General features: G+C 39.8%; 4 protein-coding genes across 4 annotated transcripts; all 4 read left to right on the top strand.

The window, feature by feature from the left end:
* The first annotated feature begins 4,992 nt into the window (after nt 1-4,992).
* On the top strand, nt 4,993-8,255 carry kcng4b (potassium voltage-gated channel, subfamily G, member 4b). Its single transcript, XM_030765163.1, has 2 exons — nt 4,993-5,751; nt 7,398-8,255. Exons 1-2 carry the CDS (start codon nt 4,993-4,995, stop codon nt 8,253-8,255), a joined length of 1,617 nt encoding a protein of 538 aa, XP_030621023.1.
* Nucleotides 8,256-10,083: 1,828 nt separating this feature from the next.
* On the top strand, nt 10,084-11,555 carry LOC115804653 (beta-1,3-galactosyltransferase 1). Its single transcript, XM_030765162.1, has 2 exons — nt 10,084-10,121; nt 10,403-11,555. The coding sequence occupies exons 1-2, from the start codon at nt 10,084-10,086 to the stop codon at nt 11,553-11,555; spliced, it is 1,191 nt and encodes a 396-aa protein (XP_030621022.1).
* Nucleotides 11,556-14,752: 3,197 nt separating this feature from the next.
* Nucleotides 14,753-17,553, top strand: nqo1 (NAD(P)H dehydrogenase, quinone 1). The gene is made up of 6 exons (XM_030766335.1): nt 14,753-14,775; nt 16,115-16,282; nt 16,368-16,498; nt 16,598-16,711; nt 16,945-17,046; nt 17,230-17,553. The coding sequence occupies exons 1-6, from the start codon at nt 14,772-14,774 to the stop codon at nt 17,542-17,544; spliced, it is 834 nt and encodes a 277-aa protein (XP_030622195.1). The 5' UTR covers nt 14,753-14,771; the 3' UTR covers nt 17,545-17,553.
* Nucleotides 17,554-18,869: 1,316 nt separating this feature from the next.
* Nucleotides 18,870-22,285, top strand: kiaa0895l. The gene is made up of 7 exons (XM_030765161.1): nt 18,870-18,973; nt 19,602-20,383; nt 20,500-20,643; nt 20,729-20,861; nt 21,514-21,819; nt 21,912-22,009; nt 22,112-22,285. The coding sequence occupies exons 2-7, from the start codon at nt 19,640-19,642 to the stop codon at nt 22,283-22,285; spliced, it is 1,599 nt and encodes a 532-aa protein (XP_030621021.1). The 5' UTR covers nt 18,870-18,973; nt 19,602-19,639.
* The last annotated feature ends 670 nt before the right edge of the window (nt 22,286-22,955 follow it).

Here is a 22,955-nt window from a genome sequence, read left to right as displayed (position 1 = left end):
GCACCACAACCATGACTCGATCAGTTTGTCAGCAATTTTGTGTTGTGAATGATGAGTGACGAATGAAAATGATGAAACATGGCCCTTTTTTAATCATATCACGACTGTTTTGATCAAATTGACTTTAAATTAATCAAGTCACTTAATAATTTATCACTCTATTTTTCATTTAACATCCATTTTTACCACTCTGTTTTTCAAGTCACATGCATTTTCATCACCTCCATTTTTATCAATTAATTTTTGTTACTTCCACCCCTCATAGCTGGGGATCCCTTCTTAAACCTGTTGAAAACCTAGTTAAAATGATTTTATAATTAAGTGTCTGGACATTTCCTTGGGGGAAGAAATGTTACCAAACAACAAGATAACTATTTACATATACCTTATAAATTTACAGTGGTTCACATTTGTATGTTTTTATTTTTTACTCACCAGGGGTAATGAGCACTTTTGAAGAGTGCTATGCTGTTTCTTCCTGGATGACAAAAAAAAGTATAGCTTCTATGCAACTGGACAAGTTTGTTACTTCCCAGTATTGACAAGACCTTCTATTGCATTCATAGCCTCCATTCTCAAGCCATTAATCTTAACCTGAGAGAAGCTGAGAGCCTCACGTCACTACACTTCTCATCCTAATCCTACTGCATTACTCTTGGATCCTGTTTGTTTTCTGTTCTAATCGATCCTTATTCCTACCAAAGTTCCTCTCATCAATTCTAATTGAATACATTCTGTTCTGGTTAATCCATCTCATGCCTCAGGCCGGTCTCTAGTGTAACAGACTCAGTATGAGCATGGTTGCTTAAATACTTAGCTATATTGCTAAGCTTGAAGTTTCCTGCAGACATGATAATTTTTAATAGTTGTGCCTCGTATGCATAAAATGGCTTTTTGCCCAACCAAGGTAGCAAGATGTACCAAGGAGAGAAAATATAATGATATGTCTGATATGTGGTGTACAGTCCAGATTTGGTAAGATATATCTAACTGTCATTGTCCTGCATCTGACTAATAACTAACTGGATTCTTTAAAGACATTGACTGCTTCCATTTAAGCTGTTCACCCATCAATTAAATCAATCTTTTTTAATTAAAGGTTACATCCTGTGTCAGTCAATAACAAATATATGCGATTAACTTTTTGACATGCACATTTTTGAATCATTAAACAGTGTAAGTAGTGTGGAATTAACCTCAGCCCCTTAGGAGTTGGGCAAAGTCTCATGTAAATGCAAGAAGTTTTGTAAATCAGGGTTTGATTATCATGATCAAAAGAATGTAAAACGAGTTAAATCCTTTTTGGGCACAACAGTAATTTTTATTCCTCTCATACAAGTTCTGTGAATGCTGCATTTGTAACACATTTTGTTGTATGGGACTGGAATTGGGAACCAGTGTGTTTAACTTTGTTTCTAAAGCCAATCTAATATATTCAGACTCTGCACTCTCCTGGCTGATTGAGTTCATCAAGGGCTTGGTTGGTTAATGAGCTGAATACAGAGTGCTGGTGTAAACTACGATGATCTGTTTATGACAGGCAGGCGTATTAGAGTTATACAGAAGCATACTTGTATATTTATACTCTGGGACAGGGCTTGGATATTTGAGATGGAGTTGGAGGAATGAGTAAACCTAGATGGAGGGTTTGTAAACAAACCTCTGAGCCATGTGGTACTTGAGAAGGTTCTCATGTTTTCCTTTGCCTGCCTAGTCCATACCATTATGAGTAACCTTAGACGTAGAGGTAGTTACCAGGAAATTAGTGCTCAGCATAAAAAGCCTGAGTGAAAAGCAACTAACTCTTTCTCAGATCCTGAGCCCACCTCTGGATTTGGACAGTCCATGGCTTTCAGATAAAGTGCTGTACTGTGTAAGTCCTCGGTCGGTCACGTAGCCAAGCTTGATGCTCCGATATAATCATGTGTTTGCAAGAGATTACTGTTAATCCCTGATATTCATTAGTCTACAGATCAGGGACCAAGAAATCACAGTCTACATTTTCAGCAGGTTGTCTCTTCTACACACACTTAATGTTCCACAACTATTTGGCAGCTTGATCCATGATCCAAATTTAATAAAAATGCACATTATTATTTATTTATGCTTTTTCTGTATGATGATTCAAATCTCACAAATTGTTATTCTTCCTCTCTGTTTTGTGTTTTTATTGGTCTGCTATCCAGCTCATTAACTTAACAGCATTCATGTGAAAGAAAATACTTTCACCAGAACAAACCCTACCTATTCAGTGCTGAAATGAACACATATCCATCCAAACACCCACCCATCCCCACATAGACACACATACACACACACACACACAACATAGTACAGGTTGAAGAGCAGATTTTCAGAGGACATTGGTTAGATAATCGGTTTTATTCCAAGCTCTCAGAGAGCAATTGTTTCCCCACCTCCTCGCCCATGGAACATCAATAGATTCAGGACAATGTAGATGAGAAAGGCAGATTATCTCTGATAACAAAATAAGAATACTTACCAGAGCGCGCCAAGGGGAACAGCTTATATAGTCTTTGCCATTCTCATTTGACAGTATATTGCTCCACATGTTCAGATAAATGCATCACTGATTGTATTTGCACTTTACGATCAATTCAGTCGAGGATAGGGGACGACTACAGCTCCCTCCTCCGTCTCCCACTGACCCAAACAAGGATGTAAACCACCGAGGACAGCAAAGAACATTGACCTTAAACACAGGATTTCACCGAGCTCGGACTGAGACCTTAACTGCAGAAGAGTGATACTTACGTCGTTAGATCTCGCCAAAAACTCGTGAGTCAGTCTTTTGTTCCCACATTTTAAATACTTTGCTTACTTTAGTAAGATAGCACGTGATGAAATTTAAATTAAATTATGTATACGGATTATGTATTCTGTCTATGGTCTTGGAATAAACTAGGAATGATCTGATTATTTTCTCCTTTGCCAGACGCGAGGTGAAAGTTAATAGCACTGACATTATACTTTGGGCGATAATGGATTACGATAAAAATGTTCAATTTATGTGCAATGTCGGTTTGTTGAGCTCTTACTGGTATGCAGTGTTGATATGATGCTCTACCCTAAACCAGTACATAGGCTGTGCTTCCAGTACTCCACATAGCTTGCAATTTCTGGAATGGTTACTCTTCTTATTGAAATACGAACGATTTTTATAAGTGTTCATCTGACAAACTACCTCTCCACAAGGATGTAAACAACATAACTCTAAATATGCTGATGTTTCCTCGTCTTCTCTGATGACTGTTTCGGTGATATCATTGCAGTGATAACAATACCGTGCTGCAAAAGCATATGGATGAAGAATAACTATAGCAATACTGTAAGGAAAATCATAAACGTAATTATTGCTTTTGTTTGATTAACAATCTGACCGTAATGATTCTAATAACTTACACACCAGCAGAATTTGGTGATGACAGAACAACGAAACCCCATTTTCTAGAAGTTTTTCAGGATTTATTGAGCAAATTTGCTAGTGTCGATTTTCTAGAAATTCCCTGTAGTATTTCTTAGAGTTGCAAAGTTTTTTTCAAAGTTAATTTTTAGTACTATAAACGTGGACAATTGTTTACGAAAGAGTGTGGTACTCGGGTTCCCATTACAAAACTAACAGGGAGTTGATTCAATTTCCAGCCTCTCTATGTGTATTTGGTTAACTGGAGAATCACATCTATATTCAATGAGAAGAACAAAAAAAAGTTTTTTCAGAAATTCCAGGGCATTTTCTGATATTTAAATGGTGAATGTATGAGTTGTATTCACTGTATACAAGTGCGTTTTGTTGTTTTAACGTACTTGTCTCGATTTTAAAGAAAGCACTGGGTACATTTTTTGAGTTTGGCTCTGACGTTTTCTTTTCTCTTTTTTTTCTTTCTTATTGTGGGGGGGGGGGGGGGGGGGGGGGGTTAAGTTTGAGCCTGAAGTATGATGTTTGCTATTTGTGTGTCCCAGAGCAAGGCACAACTTGAAAGTTGCTGGAGAAGTATGTGGCCTCTGACTTCAAAAATAATAACTGTCAGACACACGCATCTATAATTGTTAAAAAAAAAACAAAGTGGCACTATTTCACATTGTAATAGCCAATGTCTACATCTTATCAGAGCTGATGGACACTTCTGGGATTCTCTATTTATTCAGCTGAGGTGGTGAAATATTTCTAAATTTAATGAGAAGTGTTGGTTTCACTCTGGTTAATGCAGACGTGTAAAGACTGAAAAGGTAGAGTTAATTTAAAACGGTCAAATTTTTAGGTGGATCTACATTTATTGCAGTGTCACTCATTGTCCTTCAGACTATACTCTGAAGAAATTCTAGCCTCCATACTGAAATTGCGATGAAAATCAATTAGAGGGCACCTGCAACAGAGTGAAATCTTATTGGAACCTCTGCTAACTTGGCCTGTTTTGGAGCAGAGAGCAAACCCGTGTCTTTGTGTGTTTTATTAAGAGTGTGACATGTAACTTTCAGCTGCACAGGTGGGTGGCCAAATCCTATTCATTGGTATGTGTGTCCAGCTTATAATAAATATCTTCTGGAACCTAAGTTCCACTATGGATAAACCCTAGATAAATCAGGATGGCCTGTGGTCATTGATGGCTCAGGGCCTAGCAGTTTTTTCTAAGGACTGTAGAAACCAGGTGTTGCTGAAATCTTTGGTGACATGTGCTGTAGCCATCTGTTTCTTCACATGATATATTGTATCAAGGAGTAGTTTTCCCCCTCCTGGCCTGGGATGCAGAGCAGATTTTTGCCATTTTACGTCAAGGTATAATTTAATTTAATCTGAGAGGCAGGCAAGGTATTTGATATGTCTCTCTCCTAAATTGTGTGCTAATTTTTCTTTTTCATGCAGTTATGATGATACATCTCTCTCTCTCTCTCTCTCTCTCTCCCCTCGTCATTTCAGGACAGAAAAAGACATTAACTTCTCACCGTAGTCCACAGAAGTACCCAGATGTCATTATGCCCATCATCAGCAATGCCAATCATGATTTCAGTACTTACTCAGTAAGCACAGATGACAGCAGTCTCGATCGCTTCTTCACCGAGATCCCAGAGACAGAAACTGTGAAAGGTGTATATTTTCAGCGTGCTCAGCTGGTGCGAGAACCTTTGTCCCTGCGAATGGTCGATCATAGTCAGCTTGCCCTCATCAATGTAGGCGGTGATCGTTACACGTTCCCGTGGAGTACCCTGGATGAGTTTCCACTCTCGCGTTTGGGCCAGCTCCGCCGTTGCAGGAGCCCTGAGGAGATTGCTCAGCTGTGTGATGACTACGACGAGGCCCACCGTGAGTTCTTCTTCGACCGCAGCTCTGTGGCCTTTCGTGTCATCCTTAACTTTCTTGCGGCGGGGAAACTGAGGCTACTGCGACAGGTTTGTGCCGTGTCCCTGTCAGATGAGCTCAACTACTGGGGCATCGACCCTGGACACATGGAGCGCTGCTGCCGGCGCAGGATGATGACACGTGTGGAGGAAGTAGCAGAGAAGCAGCGTAAGGAGGAGGAGAGGAGGCAGAAGAGGCTGGCCATGCAGAGACGACGCCCAGAGGAGGAGACAGGCTACCGAGGTTTGATGAGTCAGCTGAGAGACGTGGTGGATAACCCTCACTCTGGCTGGCTTGGCAAAGCTTTTGCCTGCTTCTCTGTCATCATGATTGCTGTAACTGTTGTAACCTTGTGCATCAGTACAATGCCAGATCTTAGAGAGGAGGAGAGGAGGGTAGGTGATCAACAGCAATTCATTCATTACACTGGCATGTCTAAAGTACACAAGCTGGAATCTCTCCCTGTTATGATGATATGCATTACTCAAAGGCAAATAATTTTGCTTAATGCAGAAGTCACTGACTTTAATTGTGTTTGATTATACTCTGCTTTCTTTTGCAGGGTTGATTCAGTAAAGGTATCATAAATAACTTCCAATTTATTCCATATTATAAATAACTACCAAATTACTCTAAGTAATTCTCACCCCATGCTGAACTGAATAAGATCCATAGAGTCAGCATTAGAGCAGAGTGGTGCAGTAATACACTGAAATTTTAATTATTGTTCAATGCATAAGTAAGGAAGCAGTAAAATTTAGGTTTGTGGATTTTTGCTAGGTCTGACAGTTTTCTCCATTTTACCCAGTGTAGTTCCATCGTAAAACCCTGTGTCAAAATCTTGACTGTTATCAAAGGTGATTATGTGTCATGAATTGATGAATGAGGCTGGATGAATGTGCAGAGCAGCTGGTTTATATGAATAAACTCAGGTCAAATAGGCTTGAGTCCAACACCAGCAGAGTACAATGGGCTACGCAAAAACATAATCCAAACATAGCCAAGACTCCAAAGTAAACAGGGCAAAGATAAAACTTTGGCTAGACATATAAAGGGTAAAAAAGGCTGAAGTCACAACACAAGAGAAGACAAAGAGATGAGTATGACACAGATTAGAAACTCAGGGGAAACGGGAAATTTCACAGGTACAGAGCGTCAAACAGGAAAAATAAATACACAGAGGTTATGAATTCTGATTACACTGAGCAGGTGTGTGCAATGATTAGCAGACAAATACAGTCAACCAAAAATCAGTAGGTGGGACAAGATGAGCACTGATTGGTGGAACCAGATAAGAGTGGCAATGAGGGTATGGCATTATGACCAGTGCTCTGCTGATTTTCATCCCCAGAGAGAACGGTTTTGCAAAACAAATGTCAAAGTCAGGTGCTGCTTTCTTCAGTGACAGACTTGAGTCAAATGAGTTTTTAAAGTATTTGAATGACTGGAAGTAATCCCATAAATCTTGCATGCCATCTTTACCCTTTGTCCTTTTATACTGAAGTTGGTACTGGTTGTGCTGGATCAGCACCAAACAAACATGATATGAATGCCTTTAAGAGTCTGCAGAATCTGCTATTAACCCTGTGAATTAAGTTGTAATTATTTTGAGGTAGGATAAATAATTATGTTTTTTAAGTAAGTAAGTAAGGTTTTACCAATAATCAAATAAAAAATATTCTAATCAACAAATTCTTTGACTGAATTGGCACTACATGACAAACAATAGTAGTTTAAGTTGTTTGATTAGAATGTCAAAGGGTAGATGGATGTTCTTTTGAGTTAACATCCTTGGATTTATCTCAGATTCATCCTTTCATGCAGCATTTCAGTTGTTTGGCTGTATTACATAAACAACAGTTAAAGCTGGTTTAATGCTAATCAAGAGAGGGATATATATATACGAGCATAGAGGGTGTGTTGATCAAATGTTAGTTTTCATGTAATCTCTTTATTTTATGTGATATGATTGGTGAGTTCAGCTTAAATGACTAACATTCATTTTCTCCTTTTAATTTTTCTTCCAATTCCTCATCTGCAGGGAGAGTGCTCAGAGAAGTGTCAGCAAATGTTCATCGTGGAGACGGTTTGCGTGGCCTGGTTCTCCCTTGAGTTTATGCTGAGGTTCCTCCAGGCTCGTAGTAAGCTTGAGTTTGTGCGAGGTCCACTCAACATAATAGATGCTGTGGCGATTTTGCCATACTATGTGTCCCTGATGGTGGATGAAAGGGATCCATCTGTGGAGAATGAGCACTTTGGTGGTGGAGGAGCAATAGGCAGAGGTTACCTGGACAAACTAGGCCTGATTCTCCGGGTTATGCGTGCCCTCCGGATCCTGTACGTAATGCGGTTGGCACGACACTCCCTGGGTCTTCAGACTCTAGGCCTGACGATGCAGCGCAGCACACAGGAGTTTGGTCTGCTTCTCCTCTTTCTCTGTGTAGCTGTAGCTCTGTTCTCCCCACTTGTGCACTTGGCTGAGAATGAATTTGCTGTGGTCAACACTGTGGGCTCCCACAGCTTCAGCAGTATTCCTGCCTCTTATTGGTGGGCCATTATCTCCATGACGACAGTGGGCTATGGTGATATGGTTCCACACAGTATCCCTGGTCAGATGGTAGCATTCAGCAGCATCCTGAGCGGGATTCTCATCCTGGCCTTCCCAGCCACTTCCATCTTCCACATGTTTTCTCGCTCTTACCAGGAGCTCAAACAAGAACATGAGATGCTGTGCAAGGAAGAACGAGTGGCTAATCTGGTTGCCACTGCTGCTAGAGATGTCCAAAGAGAAATGGAGAAGAGTACTTTACCATGGCCTAATCCGGACATTAACCCCATGTACCAGGCAGAGAATGGGATCAAAACAAATCAACCACTCTTTCTAACTAGCACGTTCTAAAGTAAATGTTCTCTTTGACCCTGGTTTGTTGTTTTTGCAGTTTTGAACAATGTCTTTTTTCTTCTTTCTGTCCCCGTCTCACCTCTGACCACATCCACACACAGACGTACACTTGAACTCATTGATGTTTTTTGGCTTTAAATGAAAGGGCATAGAAAGATATTGTAAAATGGTCAATAAACTGTATTCAAGTTTACATACCAGAAAAGATAATAAAAAGTAAAAAGCTATTATTTTTAGGTCTGATGCAAATGTAATGCTGGCATTGAGAATTTAATATTTGCAGCTTTTAACTATCATTATAAATGAAATCTTTTTGAACAACACAGAAATATTGAATGTCTCAGTTGTCTTTCAGAGTTTACAAGCTGTTAGACCAGTAAAATAGTCTTTGCCATCTTGAAATACATGTTTTACAGTGTAGACTTACACTCATTGTTAAATCATGCACAATACAAGACTGAACTGCAGTTGCCCTGTATGTAACATGCTCATGCATTGTCTGCTAATGTTCTCATCTCATGTGGCAAGAATACACTTCCTCTTCGACATAGCCTCTTAACGAAGGGGGGAGGGTCCTACAAACTTAATTTTTTTTTACCCTATCTTAAAACACAAGCACATATACGTATATGTAAGACATTAGTAATCAAAGATCAAAGGTGTATTCAAATATTTCATTTCTTTGTGTATACTGAGACAGGAAGATGGGCCTCTCTTCTTTTGTACACACACCATTTTCATAGATCTGAATGTGCATGTGTGCATTTGCACAGAGGACGAGAGAGAGAGGGAGAGAGAGAGAGAGCGAACACTGATATACTTCTTCATTGTTAAATCATGACCTTGAATGTCAAACGCTATATTTGTAAAAAAAAAGGGGTGAGGCATTAGGAGTGAACACTGTTTAATGTTATAATTAGCTACTTGATTAAATGTGATGTTTAGTGTTGACATAAACCAAAAACTGAACCACAGTGACTACATCATATATTCTCCTACTACTGCCTAGGATTTTCCTACAAATTCTGTCCTCCTCTTCCTGCCCCCCTGTTTCTTTCACATGCACACACAAACACACACAAGCCCCAATGACTTCCTGGTTTTCTTTCAATGGCGTTACATTAAATAGTCTGTAATGAATGGACACGAAATGAAGCAAACAAGTAAAACAGGAAATTTGTGATTATGCTATGGTATGCCTGTTTACCCTCCTCTTATGACCTAAATACAATTCATTTCTCTAATGACACATCTCTTGAGAGATTGTGCCATAGATACTATCACCTGAAGTGGAAATAACACTCAGAGATATATCAACACTTGAAGCAATAAAACTAAGTAATGATCTTAAATTTATCATATTCAAATTTGTTTGTTTTTTTCATTTAGAAGTAAGTTACACTGAGTTACAAGACATATCCTTACATGTTAGTCATTGCATTTTAGGACTCAAAAGCCCATAGCTGATTTAGTTTATGGGGCCATTTTAGCAACACTGAAGCATTTAGCATATTCAGATAGAAACTGGTCAAAGCATCTGCTTTGTACTTATGCATTAAATGATGTTGGGTTATCTCTGCCAAATAGTCTTTATATGTTATGGTTTTCTCTGAATGTACTTTTTCATTCAATATGGTGTCCATTAGCACAGGGAAAGTGAAAGACCAGATTTTATTGCAGTGGAAAGGCAACCAGTTTTACCAGTTTCTCCATACACAGACACACACACAAAAAAAATATCGTAGAAGTCCCAGCGAACGTTATCAATCCTAACAATGGGAGAGCTACATGACACTCTGCACTCTAAAAGAGTAGGGACGGCAGAATGACGGTACAGGACGATAGCCAACACGATGTGAAAAGGTACAGTGCTCACAGTTCTTTAATTGTAACATAACCTTTCTGATGTTCTCCATATAAATAAATTAGATTGTATTGTGAAGTAGTTAAACCATGTTTTCTTTTAATGTCGCAAAGCGAATCACTATAATTACAAAGATAACAATATGTGTCAAAGGAATTTGAGATAGGGTGTTGGTGATACAGTACACTATCACACGTTCACTTTAAACCTTAGATAGGATTATGTTTATTTCCTGTTTTTGGACTTTAAAAAAACATTTTGCTACCATTTTGTTTTTTAGTGTAGACCAGTTGGACAGAGGAAGATGCAAATGCTCTCGTGTTCGCCTCTGCTTCCTTGTAATGTTGCTACTTTCTGTAATACTTTCCTATTATATGGATTATGAGGTGTCACTAAACTGGATCTTATCACTGGGCACATTTTACAGTAACCGAAATATTAACACAAGTGCACAAATAACTCATTCAGTGCAAAATAAAACAACTACTACAGTTATGGCTCCAGTTCCAATAACCAGCACAGAATCAGCACAGTCAACTGTAAAAATTACAACACAACTTCCCAAGCGTTTAACCCCTGCTCCACCAAAGCCTCCAAACCCATATACTGTGGCTTATCCAAATGACTATCATTTCATTATAAATGAGCCAGAGAGGTGTCTTAAGGAGAAACCCTTCCTTGTTCTGCTTGTGCCGGTGGCTCCAAACAACAGAGCTGCTCGGAATGCTGTCCGTAGTACTTGGGGTTCTGAAAGGGAGGTCCTGGGTAAAATGGTCAGTCTGTTCTTTGTGCTGGCTTTGCCTCCTGCCGAAGGGCGTCACAAAGTGCAGGAGGAGGTGCTGCAGGAGAGCAAGGAACACCATGACCTGCTGCAGAGTGACTTCCTGGACTGTTACAAGAATCTTACCATCAAGACAATGGTGATGCTGGAGTGGCTGAGTTCCAATTGCTCAAATGCATTTTATGCCATGAAAGTTGACTCTGATATATTCCTTAATGTGCACAACCTGGTGGAAATGCTCATTCGGGCACCCAGGCAAAACTATTTGACTGGACTTGTGGCAAAGGGTGGCGCTGTCTTACGAAATCCTGCATCAAAATGGTACCTTCCGCATGACATTTTCCCTGAGTCTGTCTATCCACCATATGCTTTGGGCCTAGGCTATGTTCTCTCCTTAGATCTCCCCAGTAAGCTTACGGAAGCAGCCAAGCATGTTACAGCAGTCTACATTGAGGATGTGTACATAGGCTTGTGTATGAGGTATCTTCGTGTAAGCCCTACTGATCCACCAAATCCCTCCTTGTTTAATGTATTCCCTGTTCCATACAACCGTTGTCGCTATGCAAAACTGATTGCCACCACAACACATAGCCTTACAGACCAAGTGAACTTCTGGAAAGACTTGAAGAAACCTGGTCCTCCATGCTCATAGCCCAGAACAGACTGTAAGTGTATGCAACCTCTTCCTATGTTTCTCATTTAGTGTGCAAAAAAGAGAAGAACAAAAAAAACTTGACTCCACCATCATTTTGCCCAAGTCATCATATAATTTTTGTTTAATGTTTGTTTACGTCAAAGGACGTTTCAAATTTTAGCAAATGTAACCAAGTGTATCAATCAAGAAAATGTAGTCACAGCTTTCAATTTGTGTTGAGTGTGAGGAGGGAGGATCTACATCTTTTTCTGTGTACATACCTTAGTCATACATTTTGTGTTGAAGAAGCCTAATACCTTTGTTTGCACACGGCGTTGGTAATTTGAATTCTTGAATAAACCCTGTTTCCCAGACGTAACAGATCATGAATGTTGTTAAGTTTTTCATCCAGTTGAGTTAAATTTAGTTAATGTTGCTTTTACAGACTGCCCATTTTTTCGATTCTGACTTCATAAAAAAAGTTAGCTAACTATAGTAGTCATGTAAGCATAATAAATTTGTAGCAATAGTTTTTTTCTCTGTTCTAGCAGTGGCCGTGTAAATGGTTAAGATATCGGATACTTTGCATAAACGCATACAAATTATGTCAAAGTTCTGTTAGGGCGTGTAGCCAGATATACTTCCAACACACTTAGGGAGGAGCTCTATGACTACGACAACTGGGGTGTATATCTCGCCCTCTGAGACTGATACGTAATCAACGATCCGATACATGAAAGATACGTTTTAAGCAGTCGACGTTTTAGGTCTGTTTCGATTAAATACGATGTGGAGCGATACGGTGTAATGCGATAATGCGTTTCAACAGTACAGTTATAATTCTATTTTATTTTTACACTATAGTTACAAAAGAATTTTTTTAGTAGACTTTAATCAACAGAACGGGGGTGTGAATGGCTTCTTTCATCTTGATGACCATCCCGTTTTGAGTCACATTTCTTACAATGTGTGTTTCTTCGCAGACCACAATTAGTTCATTTCAGATACTATGTCCAAACAAGCCTTCTTTTATTCGTGAGTTAATGCAATGTTTCTGTACTAACTGATGGTGCACTGTTCATTTGCTCTCCTTCACCGCCTTGTAATTCTGATTCTGAGTCGCGAAATTAATTAAAATGAGGTAGCCTAGATTGATTAAACCTACTAATACTTAGTGTCACAAAATGATCAATTTATCGTACATTATAGGATTTTTGGCATTACTGATCGGACATAGGACAGGGGGCAAAATTATTGTATATCATCGTACATCTGGCAACACTGTCTCAGCTCGACTAGTTTAACAATAGGGAGGGAGGGAGAAAAAAGGTGATCCTCCTTTGAGCTGTGGAAAGACACGCCTCCTTCAACTGACACAAAGAGAGACAGAGGGAGGGAGGGAGGTGGGGGCGGTAAAGGAAATCCGTACCTATTCAGTTGCGACTCCCTCCCAATTTCTGGCCGAGAGGTTACACACTGTTTGAATCGGTGCAGTCGCAAACATTGAGCCCGGTGTACCGATGTGAATCTTTTTAAATTGTTACACCCCTAACACACTGCCCTTTCAATTTTAGCGAAGAAGAGGAAGAAGAAGAATACGCCATCGTCGTTATTATCATTAGAACGAAAACAAGAGGATTTACGTCTTTTACGCCTTTTTACTTGTTTCTAGTACACACTTCATGTGTGTTTTGTCTGCCCCCTGCTGGATGAAAATGAGAGAGCGAGAGAGGAAACTTTTACAGGTTTAGCTGTGAAGCTGGCAATACAAATGTCTACAGATACAGAATCACAAAACACATTGTCCCATCAAGAACTACAACATTAAAACTGATCTTTGAACTTAACCGTGCCCAGTGTACATAATGCACTCATTCAGTGCATTTTAGAGCGGTGAGTTTTGTGTCAAGTCATTGTAATCATGAATAAATATGTTTAGGTTTAATCTCACACTGCCCGTGGACAGATATTTAGTGCTAAGTACATAATGACAATGCAGGAAAAATAAAGACCAATGGCAAACACAGCCTTATGTGAATGCATAGCCAGCATTACTAATCAAATTCGTGCACGAGCATTACTAATCAAAAACTCCTACTTATATCCTTTGATAGGCTGTTTCTGGACGGGTTGGTTAGCCGTAGCAAAAGGGCGAGTTATTCAAACAATCAAAAGCTATGTTTCATATCAGGGCTAAACAGTTTCTTCCCAAGAAAATGTTAACAAAGAAAACAGTAACGCCATATATCACATTGAAAGAATGCATAATTATTGCATCATTATTAGAAATTTTAAAGCCAATACACCGGTTCGTTATTTAAATAAAACTGTAACAGTTTTACTATAAGTACTACGTGAATTTCATGTAGAGATCGTTCCTAATTACTCTATACGGGGACAAAAGAGATAGGTAGCATCCCGTGAGAATGCAGTAGGCCTACTGTTACAACATAAACATGTATTCCTTTCTGTACTTCTCCCTGAAACATATCCTGAACCAGTGTCCCTTTCCATTAATGGTTAACAATTTACATGGACCTTTTTCGGAAATGTGCGTCCAAAAGGAAACGAGAATGAATTATGGTGCTTGAACGGCTCCCAGGTTGGCGTTAACTTTAAATGGAAGAATCCCTGTTTCCCAAGATTCTGAATAAGTAACAAGAAGCGACCTGGGCCAATCTGAATCCAGACATGAGATTTCCTGACTTTGTGCTAGACAACTTTCTGCAGTAGACGGCCACATGTACGATGAAGGTTAAAAATGTGCCCCGGTGACATTCCGGTTTCATTCGCGCAACACGAAATTTTTCTGCAAGTACACGGCATTAAACTCTGCAAGTACATGGCGATAAGTTTGACTGAAATACCTCTAATACGCACATGAACAATATATATATTGCTCTGATTTGTCAACCATTGTTTATTAAATATATTAAAAAATGAAAGTCATCGTGATCCACTTTCAGGTCAACACCACGCGAATTCTTGGGGACTTGTTGTGTGTCATTTTCACTCTCTGACCTGGGATGTTCCGTCTTGATGTACCCATGGCTATCCGCTCACAAAAGTGAACCTTTTCCCTGACAGCTATTGCGCAACATCTTAGATTAGATAAGAGCGCTGTTCTCACGCGAGTGACCACAAGAACCAATATAAAGAGTGTTGCAGCACGGTCCCGAACTGTTACCTTCTTGAAGCCTACCCAAAGCCAGCGGGTTACCTGGAGCACGCAAAATGGGTAAGACGCAACGGTAATGTGCAAATGTACACTGCAATCATTGCCGGAGCCATCGCGCTTTATTTTCTGGTAAACTCGAACATTCGCGCCGGCATTTTTGGTAGGTCCTAACTGACATGCCTAAAACAGAGTCGAAGAAGACTGAACCGTGAACCGTTTTATATTTTACAGTAAGCCTATTGTTAAATTACTCAAAGAGCACTTAATTCGTGACAGAAGTGACAAAGTTTTATTCGTCTGAAACTGAAATAATTGATTTTCAGAAGGAGAACTAATCTCAGAGAAGTCAAGAAATGACGGAAGGAAGGGCGTATCTATTGGTCCCCGAAAACCTGTCTGCAGGTTAACATGCTCGTTGTTTGGGTGCTTGCGGTTAGATTCACTGACTGAATTCAAATAATTTGTTTATTTACCTGTATCCCACACGATAACGTGGAAAGGGGCAAAAGGAAAAATATGAAAGCAATGCATTTCAAATAAAGCAGTATAATAGGATTATTGGTTTACTAATCGTAAAATAGCACCAGTTGCCTTCAAAATGATTCGCAGATGTTTACATTTTCTGGATGGATTCTGAGCTGTAAACGCTGTTTGCAACTGACAGGCTGACAGAAATAGCTGTTTTGTTTGTTTGTTTTACTTTTCAAGACTCAACAATGGATAACAAAGCTTTCAAAAACTTTTGGAAAAAGCTGTGAAAAGCCAGCGGAGAGGCAAACGAATGGAACTGTCGAACAGGAAAAAAACTATTTAAAGTGTAGACAGTCATATGTAAAAAATGTAAGATATGGGAAAAATCTTTACGGACTGGCATGTCCGTCTCACAGTGCAGGTACAATATTGAGAAACTGTGGACTTTCTCCGGATAGTGTGCATACTTCGCTGTAATTCAGTCAAAACCATTCAAAATAGAAATGACCTAAAAGTTCAGATTAAAAAATATCTTGATGTTGGAGATTTCCAGAGATTTTATTTTCTTGTGCTTCAATCAACTGAATGATCACAAAATTATTGAACTGTTCTACGTATGTGTAAATTCATTAGTGGACAAGAAAAGGGCCAAGTATTGCGTAGTGAAAAATCATGTCAGTAAAAGGATAAGGCTACAACAACACATCTTAATAATAAATTAATAATAATAAACTTTCTTGTAAAAATCAGTGGAATGGAATGCATATAAACCCTTAAGCAGTCTAGGTTTTTATGTATAATAATGCTTTGTGATGAATCTTTAAATTTGATAGCTGTTGGTGTCAGTGAAAGAATTCATATCATATGGTGAATGCATTTCAGTCTTTAATTTCTTTAAGACTCTTTTATGTGTCACCATGTTTTACAGCAAAGAAGACTGTGCTAATTGTATATGCTCATCAGAGTCCTGGCTCCTTTAACTCAGCTGCACTGGATGTAGCAGTGGAGACACTACAAAAGCAAGGCTGCAAGGTCATGGTGTCTGATCTCTATGCCATGAACTTTAAAGCAACAGCAACAGCAGAGGATTTCAAAGGTAGATACAAATGCACATCAAGACGTCCGCATTTTGCTGTATACACAAGCTCCCAAACTGACATTTGATGGTGCGCTTATGCCAGGTGATCTGAAGAATCCAGATCTTTTCCGGTACGGGGAGGAAGGAATGCTTGCTTGGAAGGAGGGTCGACTTAGTGATGACATTGTAGCTGAGCAACGCAAAGTGGAGGAAGCTGACCTCATAATTTTTCAGGTTTGAAATTCCACTGTGTTGCTTTCACCTCTATTTCTCTCTCTCTCTCTCTCATTCTCTCTTGCATTTAAAATGAAATATCTGAAATTGTTTTTGCAGTTTCCTCTTTACTGGTTCAGTTTCCCCGCCATCATGAAAGGCTGGATTGACAGAGTTTTTACATCAGGATTTGCGTTTTCACTGGAGAAGTTGTATGGAAATGGCGTATTTAAGGTCTGAGCCCAAACATAGAATAACAGGCTGATTATGAGTTGATGGTGTGTGTATGTGTGTTATTGTATAGGTTTTCACATTTATAGGGTTTGTGACATACTTGTGTGATATCTGTGATTCATCAATTACATCTAAAACAATTATGCTCACATACCTGGTAATTAGCTAGAAACATAAATCATGAATTGCGTATGTTCATGGAATAAATGATGTAGTGATGTATTGTTATTTAGGACAAAAAGGCGATGTTGTCATTCAGTACTGGAGGTATGGAGTCCATGTTCCTCCCTGACGGCCTCAATGGAGACTTAAATGTCATACTGTGGCCATTACAGGTGAGATTAATCGTTTTGTAAAATCTAATGTTAGTAGTTTATTAAACAATAATGTCTTGTTATTATACATGTTTTATCAAACCTGGACATGAGAATTCATCGTGTCTCTCACTGTGAGAATTCTTTGTGAGTTGCTGACGACACCATTTACAAATCAACATTTTTTTGTCTGTGTGCTTGCAGAACTGTGTGCTGCACTTCTGTGGGTTTCAGGTCCTAGCTCCCCAGACATTTTGGGCCCCAGCACATTCTCCCCCAGAAGTGCGAACATCCATGCTGAAAGCCTGGCGAGAAAGACTGCAAGAGATCTGGACAGAAAATACTCTGCACTTCGCACCCATAGACCTCTTTGACCTTAGTCCTCAGGGGCAATTCCGTCTTCGCCCTGAGGTGAAAGAGGAATACAGTCATCGTCGCTATGGCATTACCACAGCACACCACATAGGCAGGCCTCTACCTCCGAACAACCAGACCAAACCTGTTTCGGATAGCAGATAAATCACAGAATCTCAATGCTAAGACTAATCAAGAAATTACTGAGCAAACATTAGTTAAATAAAACATAATCCAAAATACATAATGACAGCAGCAACGACAAAAATGCTCACACATTATAAAGATTATCTTAGTTCTCAGAAGCAATACGTCTTCGCTCCGAAATGAAAGTGGATTGCAGTTATTGTCTTGATGGCATTACCACAGCATGGCACTGCCACAGGCCTCTCCCCCCAAGCAGAGAGAGAAAAACCTGCTCAGGATAGAATTACAATCCCATGACTAATCAAGAAAATAATGACAGTTTATGTTTTGAAACAAAGAAAAATTAGTGAAATAAAACCAAATCCAAAATAACAAAAATGCCTACACACTGCAAATATGTTCTGTTAGTATATTTACCATGCATTTCAGAGAACACTCTGCTCTAGCAAATATGTTTGCATACAGCCTATGTGCAAACAGACCATAAGTTAGTCCTCTGGGGAACTGAATGACGGTAACTGCTCCTCCACACCCTTCAAAGTATTTAAATGATACTCTTCAAAATTATTTGAGTTATTCAAGCAGGTATTTTATAATGAGGTAGCTTGGCTGGAATATTTGTTTTGTTTCTCCTTTGTGTTGTTCTGGAAATTTGTAAAGATATAAATGATTATGCACAAATTGTACTCCTCTACATGAAATTAAAGTACTTCTTTTAAAGAATCTGGACCACACTCTTTATTTTTAAAGTTTTCAAGCGACCCTGCCGTATTTATCATGCAGATCACAGAACACCACTGTTTTTTTTAAACATGTTGTAGTTTGTGGTGTGACTGCAGCTGAAAGTTCCTTGTTAGGTGATGTGACTGGGTATTACTGTCTTCATTTTTATCCTGGAAAATGTTTGAATCAGTGTTTCACTTTATTTACATAGTTGGTAATTTTTGAAACAGCCGACAAAAAAGTCTTTTAAAAAGTGGGTCATTTATGTTTTGCTTGAGTGAAGGTTTCAGATTAGGCTCTCTTTGCTATGGTCCAGTAAATATGTCCTGTATGGTGTTCTGAGATAAATATACTTCCGCGCTTGCACATTAAAGCATTAAAGAATTTAAACATGATTTCATAGGTCCAACAGGTATCCAGCATCTCTCTGATGCCTGAAATACAAGACGTAACATTGCCTGGAATTACTGCGTGCTTACGCAAATTTACGGCGCAAACGTCCTTACGCGGACGCGGTCATTCAGCTGCGCCAGCGCGTCATTAATTCCAACGCAATCCCAGCCATCTGCAACCGGAGATGTCTGTACCGTTATATTTTTCTTATATAGAGCTTCATTCCTACCGGAAGTTTGACTGTCGTTTTTGAAAGCACAGAAAGGATGGCGCTATGAATTTAAACAAAGACTGAATACTCACACTCGCCTCACAAAGACAACACTGCATGGTATGTAAAGGGACCTACCTGTATTATTATTATTTTTTTTTTACGATCAATATAATATAATTTTTCTTATTTGAAAACAGATTATTCTGTAAACCGGGGAGTAAATCTGGTGTGTAATTCTTAGCCTAACTAGGAGTGGGGAGTCCTCACCACAGATTTATTTCGCTTCATTTTCTCGTTAACACAGATTACGTTGGAATAACACTTGGATTTTGACAGTTTTTCAGTTAAACGCCCCAGTCCACTATTTGACTCAAAGACAACCCTGTCCTCCGTGACTCCTGACCTGTCTTAACCTTAAACTACCAGCATAAATTGTAGCATTTGAATGTTTCGTAATGCTATTGTCAATATCTTCAGTGACATGGTAAACTGCTGGCATAGGCATAAAATTTTAAAACAGTGCCCTTGAAAAGAGAAATGCACGAAGAACCTTATTCCTGAAATAAAAATCAGTTTTACAAATTCAGCAAGAGGTCTTGTTTGCAGTCTAGAGCTGAATTTATACGAATACGGAATACTTTATCAATCCCGTGGGAAATTCAAGTGTCGCAACAACACCGTTATGGTGAACAGTAGTCAAAAATGTGTTGTGCTGCACGCATGTGTCATATACCTTTTTTGGCAGGTGTGCAGTGTTGCTGAACACCCTGTGTGGATGTGGCCATGGTGCTGGATACTGGGGAGCACTGTATGGAGCAGGCAAATGCAGAGGGTTTGGCGGGGAATGGCACTGTAGATACAGTAGTGCCAGAGCCCCAGCCGGACAAACGAAAACCTTTCAGTGCACGAGGCAGCACCACCAGTATCATCCAGAGAGACAGACTGTCTCACAATGGGCCACAGGCTGAGTTTTGTTCCAGAGCTGCCAGCACACAGATGGACCGCACAGTCCATGGTGCTAAGAGGGGGGCCCAGGGAGGGTCAAGGAACTCAGAAGGATTCGGTAGGAAGGGAGAGACCCGAAGACCCTCCAGCTTAGAATTCAAACTTAGGGGGACTTTGGCAGAAAGCAGGGTTTTACAGCCACCATGGCGTAGCGGTGTCCCTTCTCCACCCGTTCGAAGCCTGACGAGCCCTAGCCTTGGACCAGCAGGCTGGATGCGTCGGAGCGAAAGCACTTGCACCGTGAATTCAGCAGTAATTCCTCGAGCCAGCCGGGGTCGGATGCGTCCAGCGACATCCTTGCCGCACATCGCCCGAGGTTTAGGAACCACTTCACTTCCCTCGCCCATCACTCCACGTGTACCCTGCCTGCTGGTAGCTCTGCGACCCATTAACTTGGAGCAGGAGCGCCAAGCGTTTTTCCAATCAGACTATCAGTATGAGCCCCAGTTCCAGTACGCCTCTCCTGAGCCCGTTTCAGTCTTGGAGAAGTACAGAGAGGGTTCCGACCTCTTTCTGTCGCAGGTACACTCCTCAAGGAATCATGTGAAACCAACAAATCTATATCTACTTTACATCTCAGCTGTTGCTCAGTCTCTCTAGATCTGTTTTTCCGATCCGTCTCTCATATCACTTTCCAGGCAGTGGGAATCATGGATTGTGTCCTGAGGAAGTTTGGCACCTATGAGAACTTTGAAGAAGTCACAGGAGGCAGTTTATTACCAAAGAGTCGTGTATGGGCGGCAGTACGCAAGTACTTGCAGAAAGAGGGCTGTGTTGGAGAGGTATGTTGATGATGTATAGGTTGTTGGTTTTTTTTTTTTAACATGTGTCTGCCCTGGAGATAATGAAAGCAAGTTATTTTGCCAGGTGGTGGTTTGTCTTTCTGAGGAGTTGCTATCCCAAGCAGTGATGATGGTAGAGAGCTGTCGTCCAACTTTAACCATCAACGTTTCTGGAGCGCGGCAACATTGGCTTGAGGGAATGTTGAGACATGAGATTGGTATGATCCAAACCGCATTTGATATTCATGTATGGTGAAAATAATTTAATGAGACAGTAGCTTTTTATGAGTTTCAACACACCTGGTTGATTGCCTCAGGTAGTGTTCATTTGAATATTTATTTTACTGAGATATTTTCAAAAGATTTCTCAGTGGTTTTTTTTCTTTTTCTTTTTTTGCTAAGCCTTGATAAGCACAAGATACCCACATGCTATTTTCTATAAAAACAACTTTGCTACTATTTCCCTTTGACAAATTCTTAGTTACTTTACTGAAAGAATACTGAGCATGTGTTGGGATATATTAAATGACAGGCAAATTGGAAAAAAAATCACTGATGTAAACTCATGTTTTTTTACATCAACAGCCCATCACCCTGAGTGAAATGATTTTTTTTTTAAAGAAGCTTCAAGCCAATCTGCAGTAAATTCATTACTTTTAAATCGGTGGATCCTGTTGAGTGATGTTGTTATATTGGATATGCACATGACCAATAGATCAGTTACGGTGTAAATAACCAAGAATAATGACCGTTGTAATGTTTTTCAGTGCAACATTTAGGCTAAACAAGCCAAAGTAAACAGTAAGGTCATCGATGTTTTGTCATACTGGCATGAAGTGTTGTAAAGCTGTTAATATCTGCTATTTTCAGGGACACACTACTTGCGAGGTGTAAATAATAATCTGCAGCCATGGGCGACTGCGGCGGGAAGGAAGCAGTATGGATTAAAACCTGCCAATCCCACAGAGGAGGGACTGGCCAGCCTTCACAGTGTATTACTACGGAAACAGCCCTACCTGTGGCGAGCTGCTCTGTTGTACTATACTGTTTACCATGCTGCCAACATGAGTTTCAGCCAGCTGTTTAGCCATATAGCTCGGTTTGTACAAGACCCTGATGTACGTTGGGAATATTGCCTTCGTGCCAAACGAGGCCAGACGGACACCTCCAAGCCAGGTAAAGAAACAATGCATCTAATTTGTAGAAAGTTATGTGGCCTTTCATAATTGTTCATACTGGCTGATATGTCTATGCTTTGTTTGTATCAGGCTGCTTCAGTAAAGATCAGGTATATCTTGACGGAATCCTTAGGATTTTGCGCCATCGGAGAACCATTGACTTCAAGATGCTAACTTCTTTGGGCAAGGTCAGTCCCATTAACAATCACAGATTTACTGTAACAAAATGAGTGTGTTTTATGTCATTGTTGCTCAAGAAGAATGCTGAAAAAAACCACACTCCTCTGTAGGTGTCTTATGAAGATGTGGAGAGACTGCGACATCTGGCAATACTCCAGAGGACCAGAATTCCTCACTTCATGCAGGATCAAGATCGCTACCTCCAGCATCTTGACCACATTGTCTCAGTGAATGAATTAGATGACACGCAGCTACAAGAACTCATTCCAGCAGTCCTGCAATGACTGTTGCATCTCACAATACTGGGAATAAAAAACCTCAAACTGTGTAAAGCAGCATCGAAAGTCAAAGAATAACCTGGATCATTTCTGTTTGTTTACAAACCAATATTTGAAGAAAACTACAGTCAGTGAGAAAACTAGGGACCATAAAACTAATGGTCACTGAAACATCTGAATCATATCAGAGCCATGAGCATATTTAATTCCTTCATGTTCAACACAAGCTTGTTTATATACTTATCACAAACAATGGTAATGTCAGAGACATGTTTTGGTGGTGATACATTGTTACTTGTCGGAATTATGTTTCCTGGGTCAAATTGTAACCATCGTAAATATTATCAGTTACTGCTGGTTCCTTGCAGACATGATTATAAGAAGCATATCTAGCATTATAAAGGGTAATATATCACCAATATATCACCACCTAAACATAAATGGAGCATCATATCTATCCATAGATAATTCAGAGCACCAATCAGGATGATACATAGTCATCTTCACTCCCAGAGTCATCTTTGCTTCTGGTCCACATTGCTGTTGTATGATCTCTCTTCATATATACACAAGAGCATTGTATTTTAATATATTTGTTACAATGCCAGTTCAGTGCACCACTAGTGTTCTTTGTAAACCTTTTTAAATTGTTTGCACCTCACCTATTTATGCAAGT

Source organism: Chanos chanos, chromosome 2 (genome assembly GCF_902362185.1).
Source record: "Chanos chanos chromosome 2, fChaCha1.1, whole genome shotgun sequence".
Classification (NCBI taxonomy): domain Eukaryota; kingdom Metazoa; phylum Chordata; class Actinopteri; order Gonorynchiformes; family Chanidae; genus Chanos; species Chanos chanos.
This window is presented reverse-complemented; position numbering and strand designations above follow the sequence as displayed.